Here is a 23432-nt window from a genome sequence, read left to right on the forward strand (position 1 = left end):
AGTCCCCATTAGCCACAGACCAGATAAGAGCCCGGGCCGTAACAAGCCAGCTGAAATTTCCCAAAGACGCTTTTGCTCGAAACATCGTTCCACAAGCAAACCCAAGATTCTTTCTCCTACTCTTCTTTTCCTGTACGTCAGGCTTAGCTGCTCAAAACGTCAAAAAAGCAGCGTAAAACGTTGAATTTTTTGCCCAGTTCAGACTGCAATCTCGATAGCAGCAACAAGCAATCGAAATTTCTTTTTTTTATTTTTATTTTTGGGGGGGTTAAATCTTGACTTGGTTCTGAAGTAACATGCTTGCCTGATTGAAGGAAGAATAGATTATCCGCAGAAATTAAAGTACAGATCTTGTTTAGGCATCCATCTATAGCGCGTTGAAGACTAATCATGATCATGATTGAATGATATCTTATTTATTATATTATTCGTTTGGACGATCCATCTCTCTTGCTGTCCAATATGATGACGTTGACAGGATGTAATTGTCTTAGAAACGTACACGGATATTCTTGGAATAGTATGTATTATATATGGCGCTTCCGCCTTATACGGGCTGTATGTCCTGTCCTAAAAAGACGTGCTTTATTTTTGTCCGAAATTTTCAAAATTGTCGAATTTCAAAATAGTTTTAGAACGAAGGACCTGAAATGCTTTTGTTATTTTAAAAAAAGACCGGACCAAAAGCATTCTCGTCATTTTTTCCGTTTTGCCTTTTTTTTTCATTTCTCTTTTTTTTTTCCTTTATTGTGGTTAACGAGGGCTAGGCAACCCCAGAGCTGGACTCTCTTGTGGCCAGCATGGGCAGCCCTTGCCACATCGAGTGAGGCCACCCTCGACATTGGCCACCGGCAAAAAGAAAGAAGAAAAAAAGTAAATGATGAAAATGTTCTTGGTAAGGCCCTTCTTTAAAACAAGGGTCAATATTACAAAAAACCTCAAACTAGTATTGTTTTGATGAATTTACCTCAAACTATTTTTTTGACCACCACAAATCCTAAACTGGTACACATTTAACAAATTTACCACAAACTAGTACACATGTGAGACGTTTACCCTTCGTTACTTGCCATTAAATTTTATCGTCAAATTGTTGGGTTGGATGACACGTGGCAATTACCGGATATACAAGTTTAGGGTTTTTACCCTCTATTTTTCATAGGTTTATTAATTTGAGGTTTTTCGTGGTATGAATCCGATTTAACGGAAACTAACAAATGATAGATTTATAACATATGCATTAGTTTGGAGTTTTTGGTTGTCAAAATAATTAGTTTGGAGTAAATTTGACACTGATGTACCAGTTTGGAGTTTTTAGAAATAGTTTGGGTAAATTTATCAAATGTGTACCGATTTTAGTTTTTTTATGGTAAAAAACTAGTTCGGGATAAGTTTGTCATATGTGTACCAGTTTGAGATTTTTCGTGGTATTAACCCTTAAAATAACGAGGATATTTCAAATCCTTCTTTAAAATAAGATTCATTTCGAATTCTTATTTGAGAAAATAAAAACACTTCGTAATCTTATTTGTAATTCTCTTTTTTTTTTTTTTGTTCCTTATGTTTTGGAAAGGTTTCAGGTACTCAATAAAAAGTCCCAACTCTAGCCACTACCGGGAAAGGGAAAAGTTAAGAAAAAGTAAAAGATTGCCTCAAAACACATCAATGTGAAAGATAGGGGTGAGTAAAAAAAACCGCCTGGATCGGGACCGCCTGGACCGGACCGGGACCGATGGTCCGGTTCCCGTTTTTAGGGGGATCCGGTCCGGTTCCCGGTTCCTAAAATTAGAACCGGTGACCGGGCGGTTCGGTTCCCGATTCCAAGGCCCAGAACCGGACCGGACCGGACCGGTCCTTTTTAAAAAAAATAAACCTAACGTTTACTTTTTGTTTAGGTTTAGGTCATTTAGGGTTCGATCTAGAGCTACCAATTGAAGAGGTCTTGACTTCGCCGAATTTGTGGTACATCGACCCTTGTATTCTCGACCTCGAACTCGATCGCATCTTCTATCAAAGTGTGTATTCACTTTTCGGAACCGCGGACCGGAAACCCTTAGAACCGCCTGGGAAACAGACCGAACCGACCGTCCGGTTCGATTCCCGGTTCCTAGGGTGGCCGGTCCGGTCCGCGGTTCCGAAAAGTGGGAACCGAGATTACCGGTCCGGTTCCCGATTTTTGATGCGAACCGGATCGGACCGGGAACCGCTTACCCCTAGTGAAAGAGAGGTTCAAATTCCGAGCAGCTTTTTGCATTTTTTTTCTTTTTTATTGTTTGTAGGAATTGCAAGAAGCATTAGTTCTGTATTATCTATGCTAATCCTACTCCGAATAGGTTAATTAATCACAATAAAGGACAAGTACTTGTGTCATTAAGGAATTCATGAAAGTTAACAACTTCATCTCGTCGCTTAAGATTCAACATCCGGTTGTTATGTCGGCCTCAATGTGAATCCACGGATCATATTTGTTTATGCAATTCCAGATTAGCTAACTCAGTTCCCCTCAAAAGAAGCTCAAATAAAATAAAGTTGCTACTCCTTTTAGATGCAGTCCATTCATTTATATATCCACTTTAACTAGTCGAGATCATGTCTGCTTCATATTGGGAAAAGTGTCGAAAAACTCCTAAACCCATTGTCATGAACCAATTCGGTCATAATTCTTTCAATTGGACCAATTTAATCCTAAACATTTTCAAGTTTGCCAATTAAGTCCATCCGCCAAAATTTAGCACGAAATCTTTATAATTTTATTTTGCTTGAATCTTCTTCTTTTTTGGGCGGAGGATTGGCAAGGGTCACCGCCCACAAGCAAGGGCCAAATATGACAATGTTGTCATCGGAGTTTTAATTTATTCAATCCGATCCCTGAACTATCGATAAGTGTTCAGTATGATCCTTTCATTTGCATCGTTCTTTACATAGTCGAGGGACTGAAGAGAATATGTATCAACAATTCAAAGATCGTATTGAGCAAATTAAAACTTGCATGATGATACTACTTATTGAATTAAAATTCAGGGACCATCTGTGTTTTATCTTTTTGAAAGTGTTAGATAACGTTTGGGGAATAGAGGTGTGAACACAATGAGAAAGTCAGAGAGATTCTCACACTCTTGGCGCTCCTAATCAATGAAGGAAGGCATCATGCGTCAACACTTTTTTGCAGGGGGACAAGGACAACCCATGTACGAAATCAAAAGAAGGCGACTCCTTGTGTTTTTTCAAAATATTTGAAACGTTCAAATGTCAAAAGGGTTCGTCATCTCTTGTCGGCCTTTCGAGTCTGCATTCGGAGCCTTCCCCCACAAGGCTGCCAAGTTAGGAAAACCATCTCGAACTGAGGATCGAGCTTCGTTAAGGTTTCGAGATCTAATTCAACTCATGACCCGGTTTGTTTTTTTGTTTTTTCAAACACGGAGCATTTGAACCATTTCGAATGATTAAATCTCAGCATTTGCGAGCGCATATCGTCTCGTCCACGTGCATCGATCAAGACTTCACCCATAAATTACTGTTAGAAACCGTCTCTAATCGAGGATCGAGCTTTGTTAGGGTTTCCGGATCTAATTCCACTTCTAACTCGATTAATTTTTTAATCACGAAGTGTTCGAACTTTTCGATTGATTAAATTCCCGCATATGCAACGTAGATGGTCTCGTTCACGTGCATAAGTCAAGACTTCATCCATAAATTATAGTTGGAAACCGTCTCTAATTGAGGATTGAGTTTTGCTAGGGTTTCGTGATCTAGTTCGACTTGTAACCCGATTGATTTTCAAATACGAAGCATTGGAACTTTTCTGAATGATTAATCCCTGCATATGCACGCAGATCGTCTTTTCCACATGCATCGGACGAGACTTCAAATCATGGTTGGAAACCATCTCTAATTGATGATCGAGCTTTGCTAGGGTTTCGAAACCTAATTCCCCTTCTAACTCGATCGGTTGTTGAACACGGCGCGATCGAACTTTTCGATTGATTGAATCATCATATATACTCGCAAATCGTCTAGTCCACATGCATCGACCAAGACTTCACTCGTAAAGGCGGCATGTGCGCCCCCTTGAATTATGGACTTTTTTTATTTTTGCATTCCCACCAAAGTCTTTGAAAAAATATAAACCCGACATTAGTATTTAGGTTCACACCCTTTTTTTTTTTTTTTTTTTGTGGTAGTTGTGTGTAAATTAAAATTGCAGCCCTAACGAGAAGGTCAAATGCCCAAGCTTTAGTGCACAAGTTGTCCAGTGCAATTATAAACCATCCCCATTTCGAAAAGCCCTTCTTAGGAATATCTAAAGAGGAATCACTCCCCCCACACGATTCGATAAGTCACGTCGAGCTTATATCCAACGTGAAATCTAAAAATCTCATTAATCAATCACAAATACCAAAATTAGAAAAATGAAGGAAAATAAAACGAGGCTCGTGCACGAGGATCGGACTTGCCACATATGGCCTCCAGCATGGCATCGTCAAGTGCAAGCGGTTTTGAATTTAGACCTCCTATACATGTGTCAAATGAATGAGTCGGGTCGGGTCGAGTTTGGATATGATCCGATCTATATTGACTCATTTAACTAGATTTGACCCATTTTCATGCTATTCAAATGTAATGATCCATACCCGACCCGGACCTATGTTGTTAAAATATTTCAATATTAAAATGCAATTTATTTTCTTATATATTTTTAAAGATAAATACATTGAATTTTTTTTTTTACAATTTTCTTAGCCGATCCATTTATGACTTATTTAAAATCTATTTAGCACTCATTAAGTTTTTAACTAACTCATTTATGACCCACTTTTAAAATTTAAGAAATTCATTTATGATCTACCTCCATCGAACATTGGTCAAATATGAATTCCAGACCTATTTTGCCACCTCCACAGTCAGTGTTTCGACTTTGGCCGATTTGTGGAATTAATTAAATATATATGTGGGGGGAGGTGGATCACGATCCCCAAAGAAAAAAAAAATGTCATTAAAATTTTTTTAATTATAATTATAATTATAATTTTTAATTTTTGTTTTTTTTGCGGGATCCGAAAAACCGCGTGTTGAAAACGAAAGAGAGCGAGTCACCGTCCGGCGCCAACCACCGCCGCCCCCGCAGGAGAACCGCGTTCACACCTGCGCTGCAATCCCCAATCCAAAAATTATCCCCTGCTGCGCGCGCGCCCCCAACCACAAGTCCCTCCCACTTCCTCTCGCCAATGGCGCCTCGCCACGCCACGGACCCTGGCCTCCGGCAGCACCGTCCACGTCACCGGCTTCCCCCATCGTAGCAAGCGTGCGCCCAGCCGCACCAGAACGAAACCCATGTAAGAGAATCATAGGTTGAAGTCATTAGTCGTAGCTGTTAACTCACAACATCCTCCTCCATCTCCCTCCTCCCCGTTCACACCTCCTTTGTCAAAAGAGAGAAGCCAACCACATTTATTATAATTTCGAAATTCAACTCTGCTTCTCGGCCCCGAGAAGGAACAGAATCAACTTCAAAGTTTCGATCTTTCTGCTCTGTTCTCGCCTTCAGCTCCACCCTCCAACTCCCCAATCTCTCTCCCTTTCTTTATGAAACTCACTTCTCTCGGGAGCCGGCAAGACTACTCCTACATCTTCAGCTTGTTGCAGAGCTCACTCGGGTCCGACCCGATGAACGAGACCAGCACCACGACCTCCACGACCACGGCCAAGAGGCGCCGGAGGAAGGAGAATGGCGATAGGGAAAGCGACGCCTCCGCCGCCGCCGCGGGAGAAGGCGGCGACAAGAAGAAGGAGCTAAAGGGTATCCTCACCTCCCTGCTGCTGTTGGAAGAGCAGGAGAAGCAGGACAATCAAGAACGCGACAAGGCGTCGAGGGAAGAGAAGCAGCTGTTCGAGACCAATCACAGGAAGAAGACCAAGGCCATGTTGGGTTACTACTCCAATCTCGATGATTACTACACGGAGGTGGAGGAGCTGGACAGGGTGAAGAGGAAGAAGGGGAGGTCGTTGGCTGGGGCTGTCGCCGGCGCCCTCGCCTGTGAGGCTGATTCGGTGAAGAAGGGTGAGAAGGCGGTCAAGAAAGGGAGCGGCGAGAGTGGAGGTGGTCATCAGAGGAGGCTGTGGGTCAGGGACAGGTCTAATGCGTGGTGGGATGAGTGTATTAGGCCCGACTTCCCTGAAGAGGAGTTCAAGAAAGCCTTTAGGATGGGGAAATCGACCTTCGACATGGTATGCGAGGAGCTGAGTTCGGTCATCGCGAAGGAGGACACGACATTGCGGAGCGCGATCCCGGTCCGGCAACGGGTGGCGGTCTGCTTGTGGAGGTTGGCGACTGGTGAGCCGCTTCGGCTCGTCTCGAAAAGGTTTGGCTTAGGCATTTCGACTTGTCATAAGTTGGTTCTTGAGGTCTGTTCAGCTATTAGGACTGTGTTGATGCCTAAGTACTTGCAATGGCCTGATGAGGATAAGCTTAGGAAGATTAAGGCTAAGTATGAATCGATTTCAGGGATACCCAATGTCGTTGGGTCCATGTACACAACCCATATTCCCATTATCGCTCCTAAGATTAGCGTGGCCGCTTATTTTAATAAGCGACACACAGAGCGGAATCAGAAGACCTCGTATTCGATCACTTTGCAAGGCGTGGTCGATCCCAAAGGAGTGTTTACCGATGTTTGTATTGGTTGGCCTGGTGCGATGCCCGATGATCAGGTGTTGGAGAAGTCTGCACTTCATCAAAGGGCTAATGGGGGGCTACTGAAGGGTGTTTGGATCGTCGGTAATTCGGGTTACCCCTTATTGGATTGGGTTTTGGTGCCTTACACACAGCAAAATTTGACATGGACTCAACACGCGTTTAATGAGAAAATTGGCGAGGTCCAGAGGGTGGCGAAAGACGCATTTGCGAGGTTGAAAGCAAGGTGGAGTTGCTTGCAAAAACGAACGGAGGTGAAGCTTCAGGATTTGCCGGTGGTTCTCGGAGCATGCTGTGTTCTGCACAATATCTGTGAAATAAGAGGCGAGGAAATGGACCCGGCGCTAGGATTTGAACTCATTGATGATGAGATGGTCCCTGAGGTAGCTTTGAGATCAATGAGCTCGATGAAGGCTAGGGACGCCATTGCCCATAACCTCTTGCATCATGGCCTCGCTGGGACTTCTTTTCTATAGAGCGAACAGTTGCAGCTGGTTTTTATGCTTATTTTTACGTTTTTCACTTTTAAGATGGTAATTCTTTGGAATTCGCTTTCTTCCATACTTTGTTGTAGTCTTACACCATAATCATTCTTCGTGATTTGTTGAAGGAGCTGTGTAAAAGATACGCTCTTGCTCCTTCAACAAACGGATGATACAAGTCTTCACAAGCTTTATGTTATACAGGTTGAATAGAAGGAAAATGTTGCAAATCAAGATTATGCCCTTGAATTACCAAAAAAGAGTTGAATGAAATTTGACATCATTGGGTTCTTTAGTTGCACAGGCCTTTCTCTCATGAATTGTCGCGTTTTATAATCTCTGTTTGCAAGAATTCTGAATTGATGGAATGGGAAAACCAGCTACTTCTTGCGACTTACTCTCTGTATAAGCACTGACAGGTCATTTGAGTTTCTAGTGCAATGGCTTTGTATTTCATGGCTTTCTTTTGCAGACCCTATATAACCATTTCAAGTTCAATCTTTTCCGAGTAAAATTTTCGAGTTCTTGCTAAAAGCTCATTACTTGGGGAATTGACAGAAGCAATAGGCTGTGATGATGTTGAATCTCTAGTTTTTAGCAGTCATTTCCTCATAATGCAGGGAGTTCACTGTTGATATCTAATTTTTGCGAACTGCTATATCATCTTCGGCAGAGTTTATGAGGACTGCTATGTTTTTCGACCGTTGTCATCGTGATTGTGACCCAGCGTACCAAGTTTTAGTCGGGGATTAGATTACAAGGGTGAAAAATGTCGGCCGAGGAACTCTCGCTTCAGTGAACAACGAGGAAGATGATGCCTTCGAATCTTGTGTTCTCCGAATGAATCTCTTTCGGAAAAGTAAATACAACGGAGAAAAGAATTCCCAACCGTGTTGAACAAATGGGAGTATAGATTCCATTACCAGATTCGAGCAAGACAAGGATAATGTTATTTGCCAAAAAGTTTCATGTTTTCCTCGACAATTTGTAATATCAATCAGAATAGGCTCTGCTGAATCCGGAAATGGCCAATAGCATCTTAAAAAGGCTTACGTAATGTTGCAAGTTGTGCTTTCCTTTCATGTTTCACATGAGAAATGTAGTTAATAGAGCAATAACTAATTGGTGTCTCGGAGTCCATAGCTTGGACTTAGAGAACCCTTTTGACTTGTTCTCTTCCCGTCACTTTCTCTAGTGTGCCTGACTTGAATGACAACATCCAATGATGCAAAGAATGAATTAGCACGAATATGTTAGCGCTGTGGCATCCAGTCCATTCAATATTAACCAAGTCACTTTCAAGATCGGTCAGAATCATGCCATTTTCCATTTTTTTGCTTGTGTGCACCAGTCACTCATTGTGACCAGCAAAATCTCATGCGATAATTCCTCTAGAAGGATTGGCAAGTCCATTACAAAGAAGACTAATGGAACAACCTGATGTGAACGAGTCCATACTAGCCCCACCACCCAAATCCGAACAGTGCGTCTTTCTTCAAGAAAGCTTTACCACTTCTTCATGTTTGAGAGGAACATACTTAGTGGGGATCGAAAGAGAGCACGCTTAAGCTCGACAAGATCTTGAAGTCATCCTGAATATTCATTAGGACCACAGTGAAGTTTCTGTTTCCTTTACAAGAATATCAGACAGAAGATTCTCTTATGTAATGTTCACAAACAGTTTGATCAACTATAGGTCTCGTCATACTCAAAAGAAAAGCTCATTTCTGCTTCCATCCTTAGCTCCACCGGCACAGTGAGGCGAAGCAAGCAAAATCAGAGATATGCACACTACACGTCATCCGGCAACACACTACAGATTGATCACTATCACATTTATTTGCTCAGATTAGACCTGGCGTTCTAGCCGTTCTACATCATTTATCAGAGGGTAGATGGAGAGGAAAGTGAGCAAATTGAATCCTCAAGACTGGGGAGTCTGGTTTCTTGTCATCAAACTGGTAACCTGCCAAAAATCCCAACAAGCTCTTGTTAGGATATATTATCAGAGGACCTTAGATACAACATACAGAAATAAACATAGGAAGATAGGTTAACTGACTAAAAAATTTATATATCTATGTTTGGTGGCCAGGATAAAAGTCAGGATTTTATCCCATCAGGCGTTTGGCTGTTCAAGAGAGAATAAGGCTAGATAAAAGAGGGATATAACCCCAATTAACGAATCCTATGTTGGGTGTGACATAAAGGTGAATATGAGTTCAAATGGCCATGGTTTATGCGGGCTACCGTGCGAGGACCACCATCACAACAGCCAATCGTCATCACCTCCAACCACGGCATCGTTATTGTCACCTCAGACCACTGCCACATCGCCGGCCAACCGATTGCGTACCCCACCTGGAGCTTCCCGATCAACATCTCGTGTGTCCAAATCCTGTGAGGCCGGAGCTTGCATTTATCGTCCCTTTTCACTTACAACTCATGTGTCCTCCCCGTTAAATATACACTTCACCTGCTAGGCAAAGTTTCCCCCATTTCCATAGTTTCTCCTCATGGAAATCGAAGAAATCGAGCCACGAATTCCATATTCTGCTTCAACTCATCAATGGAAGTACGATGTGTTCGTGCGCTTCAGAGGCGAGGACAAAGGGAAGACCTTTGCAGCCTATCTCTTCCATGCAGTGGGGATCTACTATTTCAAGGACTAGAGATGAGACAGAAATGGCGGCCGATTGGGCGCCATCGGTTGATGACTGGGCGACAATTGGGACAAGATGACGACTGGTGATAGCATAAGAAGGTGAGGCGATGTCAACGGCGGCTTGACAGGTGGCAGCGGAAGGCAACGGCAATGTCGCGTTAATGACATTTGCAAAAAGATGGAGGAGGGAGAGAGAAGAATCTGCGTTATATCCTCGTTATATCTGAAAATTTACTTTGTATAATATAGTACTAATCTCAATACTATCCTATCTGAACTTTATCTTATCCAGATATCTCCTATCCCAAAAGTCCAGACGACCAAACGTAGCCATTAGGTTATTTTAACAAAAAACTCTAGATACAACACGCAGTAATAAACATAGGATGATAGATTAGTTGACTATCGAGAAAGTCGGTCATTTAAGGGACATATTTTAGGGATCAAAATGCAGTTTTCTTCTTTTTCCCAAGACTTCAATGATGTACTCATAAAATACCTATAAATATTCTGTGAGTAATTGCTAGACAAGTTTTACCTTGAAGAGCTTCCATAGCTGTCAAAGCACATTGGGAATCCACAAACTCAACAAAGCACAGTACCAAAGCCCTATCTCCACTCTGCAACAAATACCAAATAACTCGAGCACTTCTTACCGCTATAAAACTAAATAACAACATAAATAGTTGAGATCCGGATGTCAATTTGGCAGAAAATCAGGATAGGATTGATCAATACGAATGGCACTATCGCTTGTATATACAGTGAACCAGTGAAGGTATACATACATCCAGGAGAAATTCCACATGAGTTGGGCTAATCTAGTTTCCAACCAATCATAAATATCCACGATACAGTTGGTGGAATAGAAAGTTAACAGAAATTGGGGATGGGGGAACCGTAGAGGAGGAGGCAGGGAAGGAAGGAGTCTGAGGGAAAAAGAAAGAATAGCCCAAGGATTTATGCCAAAATTATAGGTAACTACATATGGGAAGAAGAAGAAACATTAGCATGCAGGCTCCATTTAAAGCTGTCAACGTTGTCCACGATTTGGAAATTTGAAACATGATATAAGACTAAATAATAATCAAAAGGCAAAGTTAGACTTACACGTCTGGCCTCCTTATGGATAACTCTGATTTCCTTGAAGCCATAAAATGGTCGAAATAGATCTACCGCTTTAAGTCAGGAAGTTACAATTGACTGAACAGGGAGATCTTGCAACCATTGGCAGGCAGGACTAGATCTTGTTTCTAATAAAAACGGATAGGGAATATATGCTCCCTCCAAAAATAAGCAAAAGCCATGTCAAAACTGAATGAGCAACAAAGTCATATCCTTGATAGGACATGTAACTAAACTATTGCAGCACCAATATGATTCCCAATGCCCCATCTGTAAACTCCAAACTTCTGTTGAGGCAATGGAATACAGGTAACCTATTTTGATAAATCATGCAATGAGCAAAAGGATACGGCCTACTTCTCTTCTGGTACAGTCAGTTGGAAGGCCATGGACAAACAAGATATGCGAATCTCTTGCAGGTGCTGCCAAGCTATCAACGTTCCTCAAGGAACTTGACCTTTCAGTTGCCGAAATTATAGGACTAATGCCAGCTGAAAAGTCTTGTCTTTGATGAAGTACTGGATCTTCTAAAGGAGATGAATAGCCCTTAAGGCTTGTACCAGCTGCTAATCGTCCAGTTCCAGGTTCAGGACGTATTCCATTTCCTAGAATATCATCTACACCATATGTCCCAGGTCTTACTGGATTTACCTGAATTTACAACCTATTAGTTCATTTCTCCAACAACCTTATTGTAAGAGCTATGAGACTATAGTGAAGTCATTACATCTTTCTGCAAAGCATCTGAAGGAAACGCGCGTAGATCTCCATAGCCGAATGCATGATGAGATGCTAATGATGGCGTCTCAGATGACAAATAGCCAGGAAAACTTGCCCTGGCAACAGTAGCTGGCATAACATAATTAGAGAAAAAGCAATGACGCAATAGTTAGGATAAATGTTTAATAGTGGACACTACAAAAAGAAAAGAGAAGCATGAGGTTCAACTTAGTAGGACAAAAATACTTGGATACTCCAATTAATACAGTAATGATTCAGATAAAAGCGGCATTTCTTTGATTTATTGTGGCTTATTAAATGTTTTCCTTACTCGGCCACAGTGCTCGGTGGTATTGCTGGGCCGTTACCGCATACAGGCAATCTTCAACCCAAGTCTTCCTATAAGGCTATAAGAATGTCTTCAAGACATCTGAAGCACGGTATTGATTGATCCTACACATGCATTTTGCGGGACAAAACTATAGTCTCTTTTCTTCTTTTTGCACCAACGATCTTGATCCAGTGATCACACTACTCATCTTCTTATAAAGACTAGAATGCGAATCTTTCCTTCCTTTTCTCCTCTAGGAAAAGCAAACCAGAGTGGGTAAGCAGTAGCTTAATATGCAGAGGAAGATATAGTCTAAATAATCATGCTGCTTTTTTCGAATGGAAAGACAATGGCATAACAGACAATCTTTGTGCTGGAAACAATTCGACCTCAACCAAATTGAACAGAGCATTGCAGTATAAAATCCTGCTTCCTAAACCCGATACATCGACTAGATTTTGAAACCAGTCAGCTCAAATTCATTATCCCGAGAACAAGAAGTGCGGTGGGGTACTACCATCAGAACCACAGAATGCCAGGTGCATGTTTCTCTAACAGAAGCATACAAGACCAAAGAGAGCCCCACAAAGCACAATCATTTTTAAGGGCCAAAAAAAAAAAGGCTATTTCCTCCCCTTGTAACACCAAGCAAGCAAGTTCATACAATCGACTGCTTAAAAATTCTCACTAAAACACACTCTTGCCGAGGTCAGATTAAAATTGTACACCACACGAATCGGATAGAAATATAACTTCGAATCCCAGCGATCATGCATCAATTCGAGCAGTGTTATGACGAGAAAACAAGGAAAGCTCCGACCCATCTCGAAGTAATGCCTCTATCGATTCCTGGAGGAAACAGTTGGAACCTTTTTTTTCTTCCTCTTTCTGGGGGGTGAGAAAGTCCAGAGCTTTTGTTTGGATTTTGATTGAACAAGATGAAGAAACGATGAAATCGCCAGCCTTCGACGATCGATTGAGTCCGAAGGAAGAGATGAAGTACCTCGGTCAGCGGTGGGAGCCGTATAAGCGTAGTAGGGATCAGCCATGGAAGCACCGACATGCAGAGCTTTCACCTGCGGGGCGCACTGGTCAGCTTCACCTGCTAAAACCATAAAATCTCGTCCTGTTTTCTCATCATCCCTGAATTTTTTATTTACTCAATATAATCCCTCAACATTTATTACATGTTCAATTTAGATCTAAACTCTATAAAAAAAATATTAAATGCCATCCTCAATCTAAATTAATAAAAAGACAATATTAATTTTTCTCATACGATCTTGAAACTAAATTAAATACGTACCAAAAATCCAGAGATCAAATTGAACAAATCTAAAGTTCGGGGACAACCGTGCACATTAAGCTAAAATTCACAAGTCGTATTAAATAAATTTAAAGTTGAGGAATTATATTGAGTGTTGAGCCAAAATTTAAGGATTATTGCTGTCATTTCTAGATAACCGTAACAATTGAACTGACGGAAATTACCTTGATAGAAAAAATTAATCAAACATCCTAAGTAAAAAATGTGAAGTTGTTATTTATTAAAAAGGCAAAAATTACGCATATATTATTCACAATAATAGTATTTTATTGCAATACTTTATGTTTTTGTTATTCATCTTTATACGGACTTTATTTTCTTTCTTCTAGTTATTAATGTGCTCAAACTGATTTTTTATAAAATATTTTTTGTAGTGGGTTTGAACCTTATTGATAATTGTTATTAGTTATATAATATATAATCATAAAGAGTTTACAACTTTAATCAAAGAATTTTCCTAAAAGATATTGAACTAAAGAATTTTTTTCTCTTTTGATTGGTTTAATATCATGAAAAACTCCAAACTGGTATACTTGTAACAAATTTACCATAAACTATTTTTTAATCATAAAAAATCTCAAATTGATACATCCGTGATAAATTTTAGTCCAAATTATTTTTTTGACTACCAAAAAGTCTAAACCGATATCTTTTGTGACAAATTTACCACAAACTAATTTTTTTAACGAGAGAAAAACACCATGCTAGTACACCTGGGATAAATTTACCCTCCGTTAAATTAGATTAATACCACGAAAAACTCTAAATTGATAAACTTGTGACAAACATAGGGTAAAAATCCTAAACCGATATACCCGTGAACCGCCATATGTCATCCAACTTAGTAATTTGACAATTAGATTTAACGAAAACTAACGGAGAGCAAATTTGTCACGTATGTAGTAGCTTGGGGTAAATTTGTCACAAATGTACATGTTTAGGATTTTTAGTGGTAAAAAAAAATAAAATTTGGGTAAATTTATCACGGGTATACCAATTTAGGGTTTTCCATGATATTAACTTTTTTTTTTTTGTTCAGTTTCCTCTTTCATTGTTGTTGCCATTAGTGAGATCTCGGCAAAGGCCATTTTGGACTAGTTAAAGTTTATGGTGTGTCCAGAACCATTTGAGGGATGGAAGTAATGTTAGCCTAATTCTTTGGACAATTATCCTAAAACTTGTGGCGATTCCATAACTTTTATTTGTGCATTTAAAGAGAACATTCCAAACAAGGGTATAAAGTTGGACCGTTTCCATAAAAAAAAAAAAAGCCAAAATGGACTTTATTTAAAGGGCCTGAAGTGGCCAAAATAGTTTCAAATAAGATTATGAACTTATTGATCAGCCAAAGTTTTCCCGCCAAACATTTTCTGGCGAGCAGAGCATGGACAGTTTTGTCCAACACTTGCCGTTGTGTAAAAAATGAGGAGAATCCCAATTGAATGGGGATTAGATTCTTCCATCAAATGTTCACGTTTCCCTCTTCCTCTCCTACTGCTCCTCAAGCAAATTTTCTTGCAGAATCCTCGGCCACTCTGCACCCAATCCTCGCCGCTCCTCGCCCGATCCTCGCGAGCTTTAGTTCGCCGTCCGCCGTCGTCTCTTCTTCCCCAGGTTCCATCGAGCCTGAGCTTCAAGTCCTTCTTCAGTGCCCCTTTCGCTCTTCATTTGTTGGACTATTACCGATTTGTCGAACTGGAATTGTTTGATTTGTGCTCCTTTCCACCCTCATGAGTACCAACTACAGTTACGAGGATGTGCATCGAAACAAAGATGGGACTCTACAGGGCTGATCCATTCACTGATGTAGTGCTCTGATATTAAGCAACAATATGGCAAATGGAGAGCTTGAACTGGATAATATAGAAAATATTTTTTTTTATATGATTGCTTATGTCACTTTATATAATTAGTCAACGAAAAAGATTTTCATTATCGATAATAATTTTACATGTAAATATTTTCGTGGATGATAAAAAAATTTTGTTTATTCATTTTTGTAAGCGATATAAGTGATCAATTTAATGTATAAACAGTAAACGCTACTTGTTTGACTATCGCCTTATATGGCTACGACTCTTATTGTCGCAGACAGATACTATCACAAGGCCGAAGTCAATCGAATCTACTTCTGATTGCTTCCTTCACTGAGGTTGGGATTCGCTAAGAACATGGAACTAAGAATCCATATGTGTGCAAAACTGAAAGACAGCCATACTCACCATGTTTGTCCTCTTAAAAGTAATCATCAAGCAGAATTGCAAGACCTGCTGCTATTTAAACGGTGCTTTGCTGCTGCAGAATTATGCGCCTCAGCTAAATCTGCACATATCCTTAAACATGTATCCTTCGAAACGAAGAGAGATAAACGGACTCACTTCTTTTTAAACAGGAAAAGTGCTACCATCCACTCTTCTCCATTGTTGTATCCGAATAGCTCCGCAACGGCGATGAAGAATGTCCTCCAGTAAACTGTCCACTTGACAGCTAGTTCCTTGCCATAAGTACCCTCCATGATGGGCTTGATTGAAGCCAAATTCTGATCCATTCTCTTGAGCCATTCTTCGCTGTTCGAAGTAATATTTTCTAATCAAAGTTCGAGGCACACGATGCAAGCATAAAAAAGGGACCAGTAGCGAGAAAAAAAGAAATTGCTTGGAGTGGACGATGGAGCTTGATGGAAATCCAAAAACATCTTCTACCACATCATCTATACATCAAACATGATAAGGCGAATGTCTTTCGTTACCTCGTCTGTGCATAATGCTTCCCATTGACCAGCCAATGGTTGACAACAGAAACGTCATCCTGCACATGATCCATCAGAAATAAGTAAACCCGAAAACCTGTCTTTTGTATTGGACACTACCATGTCTACAGTAGCTCGATGGGCTTGTGTTTAGAGACTGAACTCAGCAGAGATGATCGCCATTAACTTCAAAAGTTCAGGTACCATTGCCCCTAAGAAAATATCAATGTCCCACTAAGAATGAAGAGTTAATTTTCCTCGTTAACAACTGCAAACTAAGCCCCTGAACTTTATAGATCCTGTTATGCTATTCCTTTAGATTCTGTTTCAAGTCTCCTCAAAGGTCTAAGTGCTCTATATCTTTTCTCATCGTCTCCTTCCAAGTCTTTCTGAGAGATTATCATTAGGATGGGGAACGGCTAAGTTCAATAGATTTGATGTTGACTTGTTCTCGCAGGGAGTAACTCCGCCTATGTATGTTTACATAGCCTGTCCCAAGCCAGGGTAAAGGATGAGGGTTGCGTTAGGCGTAGCGAGCCGATTGTAAAAAAGAGCTATTTTTATGAGATGAACCCTTCTGATTTTTCGTTGGAGCATAACCTTCTTAGCGACACGTTGCATCGGTGCCCGTGTGTAGCGAAAAATGGGCAAGGGTCCTTGCACCAAGATAGGTGGGTGCGAGAGGTAAGGAAACTAGCCTTGGGCCATCATTCCCAGAGTGATGCGCCACATCGGTGCCCGGATGTGGTGGTAAGTGAGCTAGGGTCCTCACACTTTTATGGGCGAGTGTGGGGGGCAAAAGATGCCCGGGGAGTAAGGATTCGATTGGGGAGTTGGAACATAGGAACCTTAACGAGTAAGATGAGAGAGTTAGCAAATACTTTTGCTAGAAAGAGAGTGAATATTGATTGCTTGCAAGAGACTAAATGGGTAGGAGAAAAGGCTAAGAAAGTGGAAGGCACCAGATTCAAGCTGTGGTACACGGGCACAAAAAAGAGTATAAATGGAGTTGGGATTTTGATCGAAAAAAGTTTCAAAGATAGAATTGTTGATGTTAAGAGAACAAGAGATAGGATTATTTTGGTTAAGCTAGTAGTGGGAGACCTGATTTTGAATATCCTTAGTGTGTATGTCCCCCTAAATTGACCTGTAAGTATCCGATAATAGCAGATTTTAGGAAAATCTGAAGGAGATTTTAAGGGGAATACCACGCGAAGAGAAAGTATTCATAACAGAAGATCTAAATGAACATGTTGGTCTAAGTAATGGAGGTTTTGACAGAGTTCATGGAGGATTTGACAATGGGACTAAAAATGAGGCTGGCGAAGACATCCTGAGCGTTGCATTAGCTTATGATTTGATGTTGGCAAATATCTTCTTTAGGAAAAGAGAGTCACATCTAATCACTTTTCGCAGCGGTTAAAATTGTAGCCAGATTGATTTCTTTCTTGCTAGAAGAGAGGATAGAGCCTCGTATGTAGATTGCAAAGTCTCGCCTGGAGAATGTGTAGCTACGCAACATAAGTTGGTGGTCTTAGAGGTTCAGTATAACAAAGTACAGAAAATGCAGAGAAGTGCTCGGAACCCCGGAATAAGATGGTGGAAGTTAAAAGAGGAAAAACAAACAGATTTTAAGGAAAGAATGCTTCGGGAAGGACCGTGGCAACTAGAGGGTGAAATAAATATAATGTGGAGCGAGATGTCTAACTAAATCCAGAGAGTGGCAAGAGGGGTGCTGGGGGAAAGTAGAGGGAACGGACATCAAAAAAAGGAAACTTGGTGGTGGAATGAAGAGGTGTAGGAGGCAAGTAAACGGAAGAACGAGTGTTTCAAATGTTTGCATAAATGTCCTAATGAAGAGAATTTGTAAAAGTTTAGATTGGCGAGAAAAAATGCCAAGAAAGTTGTGCGAGAGGCTAGAGGCAAGGTTTTCTCCGATATGTACAACAAACTTGAGAGCAAAAAGGGAGAAAAAAGTATCTATAGGCTTGCAAAGATAAGGACAAGAAAAGTAAAGACTTGACATAGGTTAGATATATTAAGGATGAAAATCAAAAACTCTTAGTGAGAGATGCAGAAGTTAAGGAAAGGTGGATGAACTATTTTAACATGCTTTTTAATGGAGAGAGCAATAAAAGTGAGGTGGATTTGGAGGATGCTTCTGATGATTTAAACAAAAGGTTTGTGTGTAGAATTAGAGCGCATGAAGTTAAGGAGGCATTAAAGAAGATGAAGACTAGTAAAACCTTGGGACCCGATGGTGTCCCTATTGAAGTGTGGAGATACTTAGGGGATGTAGCAATAAGTTGGTTGACTAACCTTTTTAACAAGATTTTCCAAATTAATAAGATGCTTGATGAATAGAGGAAGAGTATGCTTGTGCCTTTCTACAAGAACAAGGGGGATATCCAGAATTGTTCCAACTATAGAGACATTAAGCTTATGAGCCATACAATAAAGTTGTGGGAGAGAATTATTGAGCATAGTTTAAGAATAGGGACAAAGGTCTGTATAAATCAATTTGGATTTAAGCCGGGAAGATCTACCATGGAGGCTATCTTCTTGATACGATAGTTGATGGAGAGATATTGAGAAAAGAAGAAGGACCTACATATGGTGTTTATTGATCTCGAGAAAGTGTATGATAGGGTTCCAAGAAAGGTTTCGTGGTGGGTTCTTGAGAAAAAAAAGATACCTTCAAAATATGTAGAGGCAATCAAGGAAACGTATGATGGTGTTACCACATGTGTGAAGGCTTGTAATGGCATCTCAAGTTATTTTTCAATCACAGTAGGCTTATACTAAAGTTCTACTTTGAGTCCTTATCTTTTTGTCCTAGTTATGGATGCGCTAACAAAAGATATCTAAGATGAGGTGCCGTGGTGTATGCTAGTTACGGATGATATTGTGCTTATTGATGAAACCAAAGCTGGGATTGGCGCTAAATTAGAATTATGGAGAAGCACGTTGGAGTCTAAAGGATTTGCGTTAAGTCGAAGTAAGACCGAATACATGAAGTGTGAGTTCGACACGGCAAGAGGAGAAGATCAAGAATCCGTGAATATGCTCGGACGGGAGGTACCCAAGAAAGATGCTTTTAGATATCTAGGATCAATATTGCAAAAATGGGGAGAGATTGATGAGGATGTAAGCCATAAAATCAGTGTAGGTTGGATGAAATGGCGCAATGCATCGAGATTTTTGTGTGATCTCAAAATCCCTCTTAGGCTAAAAGGAAAATTTTATAGAACAACAATAAAGCCTGCAATGCTATACGGAGCTAGATGTTGGCCAACACAAAGGCAACATGAGCATAAAATGGGAGTAGCGGAAATGAGGATGTTAAGGTGGATGTGTGGTCATACAATGATGGATAAGATAAGAAATGAAGGTATTCGATGAAAAGTTGGGGCAATAATGGTGGCGTAAAAGATAAGAGAACATAGATTGAGATGGTTTGGGCATATTTTTTCGAAGATCTCTAGATGCTCCGGTAAGAACAGAAGTTTGTTATCGAGAGCGTGACATGAAGAAAGGAAGAGGCCGGCCAAAACTTACTTGGGAGAAAGTAGTAAAACAAGATTTAATGAAGTGGGAAATAGATTGGCGTACGGTTTGTCTTAAGACAGAGTGGAGAAAAGCTATTATCATTGTGGAGGGGCAGAATTCCTATGTCCCGGACCGTCCTTTTTCCCTATAAATATTTTTATTTATTTATTTATTATTATTTCTTTTCCCTCGATCGGTCTTGCTTTTATTTTATTTATTTTTGGGTTCATCGACCACCGACCCCAACTAGTTTGGGATAAAGGTGATGTTGATATTGATGATGTTGATGTTGTTCTCGTAGAGAGTGAACACAAACACAAAGAATCTTTTGTCATGAACAATTGTAGTTTCCAAACAGCATCAGGTTCTCTAAAGGCCAATGTACACAAAAAATAAGAAAATTCAGCTCAGAAGCTCCTTTTTGCAAAATGGAAAACATCACCTGCAAATATTGGACTAAAGAACAGGAAAATCTGGCTCAACTTCTAATATAGGGACGAGCAAAAAATACCTGAAAATAAAGAAGCAGGTTAGCCGAGGGCATTGTACCACCGGTGAAGAAGTATCTAGTAATCCAGTCATCTTCATTTATGTCCTGCAAGAGAATTAAAGGGTGGAAGTTCATCTTCCTACGGAGATGAAAGATCCCAACTTTATTAAAAAATGAGGATGTTGATCTTTCGTCTCATCAAAGTAATAACGACATCTAAACTGCATTACAGTTGTACCTCGAAATGGTATGCAAATGCTTTATGGCAGAAATGATGAACAAAAAGAAGGCCATCCTCTTTCATCCACTTTGAAATTTTCTGGAGAAGATCCTTATAGTTCTTCATATGCTTCATCAAAAAATAAAAAATTCCACGATGTTACTGTTAACAGCTGATGCATCTAGCAACTAATGCCAGTGAGAAAGGACAAACCTCAAACATCTCGATAGAGAATATTCGATCATATGAAGCTTCCATTTCATATGTGCTGACATCAGCAACAATGATCTCCACATTCTGTAGCTGAAGGTTCCTATGAAAATTGGAGTAACAACTTATTCCATTCTCCTCAGTGCAGAGAGCCAGATCAAAATATTGTTCACATTGCAAAGCATTTTACATCTCTTAAATTATTCCTCAAAATTAATGTGCATTTAACAATGTATGCAGTCATAGACAACACCCATACCTACACTGCTCTTCGATGTGTGCTTTTTGTGTTGTCGAGTTACAAATTCCTGTGATCTTGCAATTACTGTAATTTTGTGCTACATACAGAATCAGTGAGCCCCATCCACATCCCACATCCAGAACAGTGTGGCCATCTTTCAACTGAGATTTCTCACAGTAGAGTTCCAGCATTGCCTTTTCAGCATCCTCCAAGGTCATCGACTTGTCGGAGAAATAACAGCAGCTGCACTAATTCATACATCAAGCAGATCAGCCTGTGAGGTCTTAGGACACATGGACACTTTCTTCGAAGTGGACTGTTCACCGACTAAAATTAACAATAAAAACTTAGTTTCAGGCTTGCAGCTGACTGATTGCAAGATACATATAACTCCTATGGGCAAACTTTCTATTATACTTGGTTCCTCCGTCACAGGATATCACTCTAAGTCAGGACCCATGTGCTCTATATGTATATATGACTTAGCAAAGATTCTCTCTTCTGATTTCAAAGAAAACAAATTAAGAAGTGCCTTCAAGAGATCTAGTTTTCCATTGCATTCTTACTTCTGGAAAAGATTGTTTACAATTGAGACGTACCCTAGGACAGAATTACCTGTATTTGAGATGCTTGCCGAGCACTAGTTTGAAGAACGAAGTGGGAAGCTCATAATGCTGTTCTTTGGGCTTCTCCGTCACGATAGCGATAGGCATTTCTTTCAGAGCTGCAAAGAATCGCAGAGTTCGGTCCCAGCATATAAACGGAGCAATTCATCAAACTTACCCTACAGAAAACTTTCAACAATATTTATGATGCAGCATATTCATAAACAATTTAGACCCTTTTCTTTATCTAAATGGGATTGCGTTGATCCCGAAAATTTCTACAATAAAGTTAGGTAGGTCAACACCTTCTAAGAACAAACATTTGAATATCAATCTTATGAAGAGAATGACTCTTTTTATCCAAGGATCACCCTGTCATCTCCACCACACCCTGTAGGAACTACGAGATCAGCCCAAGGACGATCTATCAACACATGAAGCAGCATATAGCAGTCCGAACAAATGACAAGCTCAAAGAGCATCTCTTTTACAGAACAGACAATGCACCAGATGAGATTATAAAAAAAAAAAAAAGCAAGAAAGGGAAAAATTACCCTTCATTCTTCTTGTGCTCATTATGACACGAATTTTAAATTTAGTCTTAGAAAACCCGTAGTTGAAACAACAGCAAGAGGCCAAACAGAAAAAAAAAAAAAAATTAAAACTTGACCATCAGTTAACAAGTTAATGCTAAATTTCGAAGAACGCGCAAACACAGCACAAGCCAAAGGTTTGTTAAAAATATAAACCCGTTCATCCAACCGTTTCATCCATCACTCGAGTTCAATCATCTTGTCGAACTCAACCATTCAGTACAAGAATTATGTATTAAGTCGAAAGGAGTGGGGGGCAGAGAGAGAGAGAGAGAGTACAATGCGCGAAGCGGAGGAGGTCGGAGAGCTGGAGGTCGGAGGAAGTGCGGTAACAGGAGCGAAGGCGGCCGGCCAAGAGCAAGCGCGTGAGCCTCCGGATGACGGCGTCGGGCAGCAGGTTGCGCTCCAGAGAGGCGAGCATCACCTTCACCGTCGCCTCGTAAGGCGCCTGCATCATCTTCTCCATTGCTGCCTCTCGCTCTCCCCCTCTCTCTCTCTCTCGCGCGCGCGGAGACCCGAAGTGAGATGTGGTTGACGACGGCGGCGGCGGCTGTGGCGGCGGCGTCGGTGGGACTCTCTGCGTTTTTATAATCTCAAATCCGCGCGCGATTAAAAAATGACGGGTCGCTGGGTCGGGTTCCGCGAGCCGACCGAGTTGCGTGGCTCCTCAAGTCTCGTTTGGTCCGGAGCCGTATCCACTCGTGTCGGCGTGACGTGGCCTTGCTTTCTCCTCTCGTTCCACTCGAACTCCTTAAATCACCTTACCCGTCCATTGGACCCGTGAAATCACAAGGTTAATTTTTTTTTTTGGTTGAATTTTTTTTTAATTTCAATTGAATGGTTTTGAAGCTATGGTGGTTATTGGACCAAAATACCCCGAGGGAAGGCGATAAACGTACGTGCACTTGATGAGCACATTTTCGTTGATCGGCCATTATTTTCAATTGACTAGTGAGCGAAGCTGACAAAGGCTGCGTTTGGGAACATTTTGGGGGAATGCAAAGCCATTTTCTCAAGGACCTTTGAGTGAAGGTGTATTGGGTGAAAGCTAGGGTAGTGTTTGGATATCTCATTTTGCAAAGCAACGTTGAAATTATAAAAAAAAAAGGAAATGAAAAACAGAGGCAGCCATGGCCGAGGTAGAGAAGACATGGAGGAGCCCTTGTCGGAGCGGGTGTTGCCAACTCGTCGACTATCCTTGTCGGAGCAGGTGTCGCTGGAGCTTCCCTTCCCGTCTCGTCCCGTCCTCCCCTCGGTCATCTCGCCCCACTCTGTGGTCATTTGAAGCTCGTCGCCCTCGGATCGGGTTACTCGCGACCACCCACGACCTCTCCTTGTTCTGTCCTTCAAGCGTCGCCCCAACCTCGGCCTCGGCGATGCCCAAACAACCTTCGACCCGCTATGAGCAAATATGGTTGTTCAAAGCTTGTCGCC

General features: G+C 40.9%; 3 protein-coding genes across 6 annotated transcripts; 1 reads left to right on the forward strand and 2 right to left on the reverse strand.

The window, feature by feature from the left end:
• The first annotated feature begins 5406 nt into the window (after positions 1-5406).
• LOC115740945 (protein ALP1-like) lies at positions 5407-7474 on the forward strand. Its single transcript, XM_030674594.2, has one exon. It carries the CDS (start codon positions 5584-5586, stop codon positions 7165-7167), a length of 1584 nt encoding a protein of 527 aa, XP_030530454.1. The 5' UTR covers positions 5407-5583; the 3' UTR covers positions 7168-7474.
• Positions 7475-8745: 1271 nt separating this feature from the next.
• LOC115740948 (nuclear speckle RNA-binding protein B-like) lies at positions 8746-13158 on the reverse strand. 2 transcript variants are annotated; one of them, XM_048277969.1, is made up of 7 exons: positions 13018-13158; positions 12789-12928; positions 11691-11799; positions 11314-11614; positions 10949-11010; positions 10377-10458; positions 8746-9139 (listed from the first exon to the last, which is right to left on the reverse strand). In XM_048277969.1, the coding sequence occupies exons 2-7, from the start codon at positions 12836-12838 to the stop codon at positions 9051-9053; spliced, it is 693 nt and encodes a 230-aa protein (XP_048133926.1). In that variant the 5' UTR covers positions 12839-12928; positions 13018-13158; the 3' UTR covers positions 8746-9050. The 2 variants fall into 2 exon arrangements, with proteins under 2 accessions (XP_048133926.1, XP_030530461.1); XM_030674601.2 differs by lacking the exon at positions 12789-12928 and having other exon boundaries at positions 11691-11812; positions 13018-13152.
• A 2342-nt stretch (positions 13159-15500) lies between these two features.
• Positions 15501-22712, reverse strand: LOC115740947 ((S)-coclaurine N-methyltransferase-like). Of its 3 annotated transcripts, XM_030674598.1 has the most exons (9): positions 22611-22712; positions 22278-22541; positions 21416-21524; positions 20819-21043; positions 20563-20662; positions 20368-20478; positions 20151-20234; positions 16091-16149; positions 15501-15908 (listed from the first exon to the last, which is right to left on the reverse strand). In XM_030674598.1, the coding sequence occupies exons 2-9, from the start codon at positions 22462-22464 to the stop codon at positions 15716-15718; spliced, it is 1068 nt and encodes a 355-aa protein (XP_030530458.1). In that variant the 5' UTR covers positions 22465-22541; positions 22611-22712; the 3' UTR covers positions 15501-15715. The 3 variants fall into 3 exon arrangements, with proteins under 3 accessions (XP_030530458.1, XP_048133808.1, XP_030530459.1); XM_048277851.1 differs by lacking the exon at positions 22611-22712 and having other exon boundaries at positions 22278-22595; XM_030674599.2 differs by lacking the exon at positions 22611-22712 and having other exon boundaries at positions 21416-21584; positions 22278-22414.
• Positions 22713-23432: the final 720 nt, after the last annotated feature.

This window comes from Rhodamnia argentea, chromosome 4, assembly GCF_020921035.1.
Source record: "Rhodamnia argentea isolate NSW1041297 chromosome 4, ASM2092103v1, whole genome shotgun sequence".
Taxonomy (NCBI): Eukaryota; Viridiplantae; Streptophyta; class Magnoliopsida; order Myrtales; family Myrtaceae; genus Rhodamnia; species Rhodamnia argentea.

Bases quoted from the DNA above. Each gene is read 5' to 3' on its own strand.
- LOC115740945 (XM_030674594.2), top strand. From the start codon at position 5,584: ATGAAACTCACTTCTCTCGGGAGCCGGCAAGACTACTCCTACATCTTC.
- LOC115740948 (XM_030674601.2), bottom strand. From the start codon at position 13,129: ATGGTTTTAGCAGGTGAAGCTGACCAGTGCGCCCCGCAGGTGAAAGCT. The intron at 11,011-11,313 runs GTATCCTTTTGC...TTAAAGCGGTAG, and splicing joins TACCAGAAGAGAAGTAGGCC to ATCTATTTCGACCATTTTAT. The intron at 9,140-10,376 runs GTAAAACTTGTC...GATTTTTGGCAG, and splicing joins AGCTATGGAAGCTCTTCAAG to GTTACCAGTTTGATGACAAG.
- LOC115740947 (XM_030674598.1), bottom strand. From the start codon at position 22,464: ATGGAGAAGATGATGCAGGCGCCTTACGAGGCGACGGTGAAGGTGATG. The intron at 21,525-22,277 runs GTACTCTCTCTC...GATTCTTTGCAG, and splicing joins CCTCCTCCGCTTCGCGCATT to CTCTGAAAGAAATGCCTATC. The intron at 21,044-21,415 runs GTAATTCTGTCC...GAATTAGTGCAG, and splicing joins GGCAAGCATCTCAAATACAG to CTGCTGTTATTTCTCCGACA.